At 56.8% G+C, this 3,526-nt stretch overlaps 1 protein-coding gene across 1 annotated transcript; it reads right to left on the reverse strand.

The window, feature by feature from the left end:
* Positions 1-226: 226 nt before the first annotated feature.
* Positions 227-2,037, reverse strand: LOC128046279 (MLV-related proviral Env polyprotein-like). The gene is made up of 2 exons (XM_052638394.1): positions 1,584-2,037; positions 227-1,413 (listed from the first exon to the last, which is right to left on the reverse strand). The coding sequence occupies exons 1-2, from the start codon at positions 2,035-2,037 to the stop codon at positions 227-229; spliced, it is 1,641 nt and encodes a 546-aa protein (XP_052494354.1).
* Positions 2,038-3,526: the final 1,489 nt, after the last annotated feature.

Raw genomic sequence — 3,526 nt, forward strand, 5'->3', positions numbered from 1 at the left:
CCGGGACTTGTCTGCGGCACTTTTCCGGGGCATGCCTCAACACGCCCGGGCAAGCCTCAACATGTCCGGGCATGCCTCAACATGCCTGACCTTGCCCGACCTTTCATCCCGGCCTTTTTGATATAGGACAAGGGGCGCCGATTCTCTCTGGCTACTTCCTGCTGAACGGGGGCGGCGAGGGGTAGGGTGTGGCCGGGATGACAGGGGGCGTCTGCCGTTAATTTTGTCACGGAGTGCTTGTTGGAAGCCCTTGGTACTGCTGTCGGAGCACCATCAGCTGGACCGTGTTGAGCCGTTGTTTGATAAAGGCCAAAAGCTTATTTAGGATACAGGGCCCGAAAGTCAGGAGCAGCAGGAGAATGATGAGTGGTCCCATTAGGGAGGATAGCAAAGTTGTCAGCCAAGGGGAGCTCTGGAACCAGGACTCAAACCAGCCCTGCTGGGCCTCCCTCTCTCTCTTCCTGCGTTCTAATCCCTCTCTTACTTTAGCCATGGACTCTCGAACCACCCCAGTATGATCAGCGTAGAAACAGCATTCTTCTCTGAGGGCTGCACAGAGGCCCCCCTGCTGCAAAAAGACCAGGTCTAGTCCTCTGCGGTTTTGTAACACCACTTCGGAAAGGGAAGTCAGGGACTTTTCTAGGGCCATCATGGACTTCTCTATGCGGGCGATGTCTTCGTCAATTGCGGCCCTCAGGGTGATCAGGCCCTGCTGTTGTGTGGTCAGGGAAGCAATGCCCGTGCCCGTCCCAGCTGCTCCCAGGGCGAACAGCATTGCCAGAGTAATAGCTGTAACAGGCTCCCTCTTATATCTAGGAGCTGGGGTGTCTCGGTCCCAAAAGTTGTAGAGGACCTCTTCTGGATGGTATGTAATCTTGGGCACCACCACTACCATGACACAGAATTCCCTGCTCTGGTTGAAGACAGCCAAGTGGAGACAGGGCGTTAGCCCAGTCTGTGAGCACACCCACCACCCCCCGGTTTCGGGTATGACATAAGTCTTATTGGTGAAATTGGTATCATCGTCAGTCTGGGCGCACAAGGTTTGTTTATCTGTAGGGACCATGCCTAAGCAGGTCCCCGAACCCCATACTTCTTGCAGGGTAAGGCCCACCTTGCGGTCTCCCCAAGAGCACTGCAGTGGGTTGGAGAGAATGGACAAGTTGTAGGTAGCATTTAAGCCCACGGCCTCGTAGTAAGGTGGACGTAGGGTGTAGCAAAGCCAGCAGGATTGGGTCGCGTTAGGATTGGAGTGGTTGAGGGCCTCGTAGGTTTCTTTGACCAAGGCCCACAGGGGTTCCTGGGTCTCTGGTGGGTCAGTCCGGGTCAGCTGAAGGGAGGGGGTGAGGGTAGGCGAGGTCACAACATTGGTGGCGTTTGTCCCCGTGGTGAGGGGTGGGGAGGTGCAATAACCTGGTTGGGCCCCACAGCATGGGCCTGAACAGGTTGCAGGACTTGCTGGACATATAGCGTTGCGCTTGGGGCCCCCCAGCCATCATAGACCTCTATTCCCCAGGCTAGCCTGGAGATCCATCTGTTTTCAGTCCGTCCTTGCTGTGTGAATGATAGTCTGACTAAGTCACAGTCGGGGCAGTACTTTGTGAATCTGTGGTTCCACATGTCCTCGGTGATGGGATTTACGAAGGACATATTGATCAGGTCTGGCTTGGTCACCGACCATTTCCAGTACCCATCGTTGGAAGTGACACAGTCCCAGGATTTACAGTAGCGGCTCACCATTCCCCCACAGGTCTTTATGTTTTCCCGCTGATGTCCCGGGCAGGCATAAAACCCGACCTTTCTGAGATATGCCCGGGCCCATGAGGTCTCGGTTAGCTGTTGGAGGTGAAAGTATAGGTCAGGCCACCACTTATCTTTCGGTTGGGTGGCTGTGGTCCAGTTTAGCTCTTCGTAGGTCTCTCCATTTTTTAAGATCCAGGTGACCTGAAAGGGCTGGTGGGGGTTTTGGTTGGTGTGCCCCCCTCTTTCCAGGACCCCCAGTACCCCCAGAGTAACCCAGAGTAGAGAGCCCCGCATTGTTCCGAGGTTGGGGTGAAAGGGGTGCGACGGACAACCAGCCTTGGGGGTCCCGTAAGGATGGAGCTGGTAACCAGGTCAGGGTGTCCCAAGGGAATAGCACCCCAGGAGTAGGAAGCAGGTGGCTAGGTATGTGAGGGCCAGGGACAGTCGAAGAGTGAGGGACCAATCGCGGGGGGCCGCGGCCGCTAATCCAATGGCAAAAAGTATGGCCAGAGCTGCAATCGTCAGCAGCCACAGCGGGTGATGCCAGGCCAGCATCGGATCGAACTGGACTGTGGTCTCTCAGTTATTCAGGAATCGACGGCAGAGGGGTTCGGGTGATGGTCAGTTTGGTCGGCCCCGTGAGGGTGGAGCGGTAGGAGTGATCGGGAGAAGGGGTTGGGGCCGGGGCCACCCCTGTCTCTGGGAGACCCGGGGGAGCTCGTTTGAGTCGGGTCAGGTGGTACCAGGGCTCGTGTCCCAGGAGTTTGGCTGCTGTAGGGGTGGTGAGGATTACAGTATGGGGTCCCGTCCAGCAAGGCTGTAGTGGGCGGGGACTCAGGGTTTTTAGCAGTACCTGATCTCCTGGGGCCAGAGGCTGGGTGGGCCCCTCGTCATCTGTCGGTTGTGGCAGGACCCGGTCTGTGTGTTCCCTCAGCAAGGATCGTAGGAGGGAGAAGAGGGGGAGGTACCCCGCGAGTGGGGGAGCCTCTCCCTCTGGGAGGTGAGTCAGGAGATAGGGCCTGCCGTAGAGCAGTTCAAAAGGGGTCAAACCTGTTTTGGAGTGTGGTGTGGTGCGAATGCGAGTGAGCACCAGAGGAAGGAGGTCGACCCAAGACAGCCGCAGTTCTGAGGCCAGCTTGGTCAGATGTGTCTTGATGATGCCGTTCACCCGCTCTACCTTGCCTGACGATTGGGGCCGATAGGGGATGTGGAGATGCCAGTCGATACCCAGGGCCACAGCCACCTGCTGAGAGATCTGCGAGATAAATGCAGGCCCATTGTCAGACTGGAGAGAGTTTGGCAATCCAAATCTGGGAATGAGATGGGCCGTCAAGACCTCCGCCACCGCCGCTGCCGTCTCTCAGGTGGTGGGGAAGGCCTCGACCCATCCTGAAAAGGTGTCCACCAAGACTAGCAGACAGCGGTAGGTTCGATGTCTGGGCATGTGGGTGAAGTCTATCTGCCAATCCTGCCTGGGCATATGTCCCCTCAACTGGTGAGTCTCCTGTGGGGGTCGGAGTCCTCCCTGAGGAGAGGTGGAGGTGCATGTTAGGCAGGAGCGGTGGACGGCATATATGGTCTGTCTGAGATGTAGGGGAGAAAAGACAGGGCTGAGAAAGGAAAAAAGAGCCCTTGGTCCGATGTGGAGGGTATTGTGGATTTGGGATATTATAGCCTTAGCCTGGCGCTCAGGAAGCACTGGTTTATTATGGAGTAGTATCCATCCCGACAGGTGCCTCTGAGCCCCTTCTTGCGCCAGCAAGGCTCTGGCTTCCTTGCTTGA

Source organism: Budorcas taxicolor, chromosome 4, assembly GCF_023091745.1.
Source record: "Budorcas taxicolor isolate Tak-1 chromosome 4, Takin1.1, whole genome shotgun sequence".
NCBI lineage: Eukaryota > Metazoa > Chordata > Mammalia > Artiodactyla > Bovidae > Budorcas > Budorcas taxicolor.

Excerpts from the sequence above, each read along its gene's own strand:
- LOC128046279 (XM_052638394.1), bottom strand. The coding sequence starts at position 2,037 with ATGCGGGGCTCTCTACTCTGGGTTACTCTGGGGGTACTGGGGGTCCTG. Across the intron at positions 1,414-1,583 it reads CACAAAGTACTGCCCCGACT|GTTATTGCACCTCCCCACCC; the intron begins GTGACTTAGTCA and ends GGGCCCAACCAG.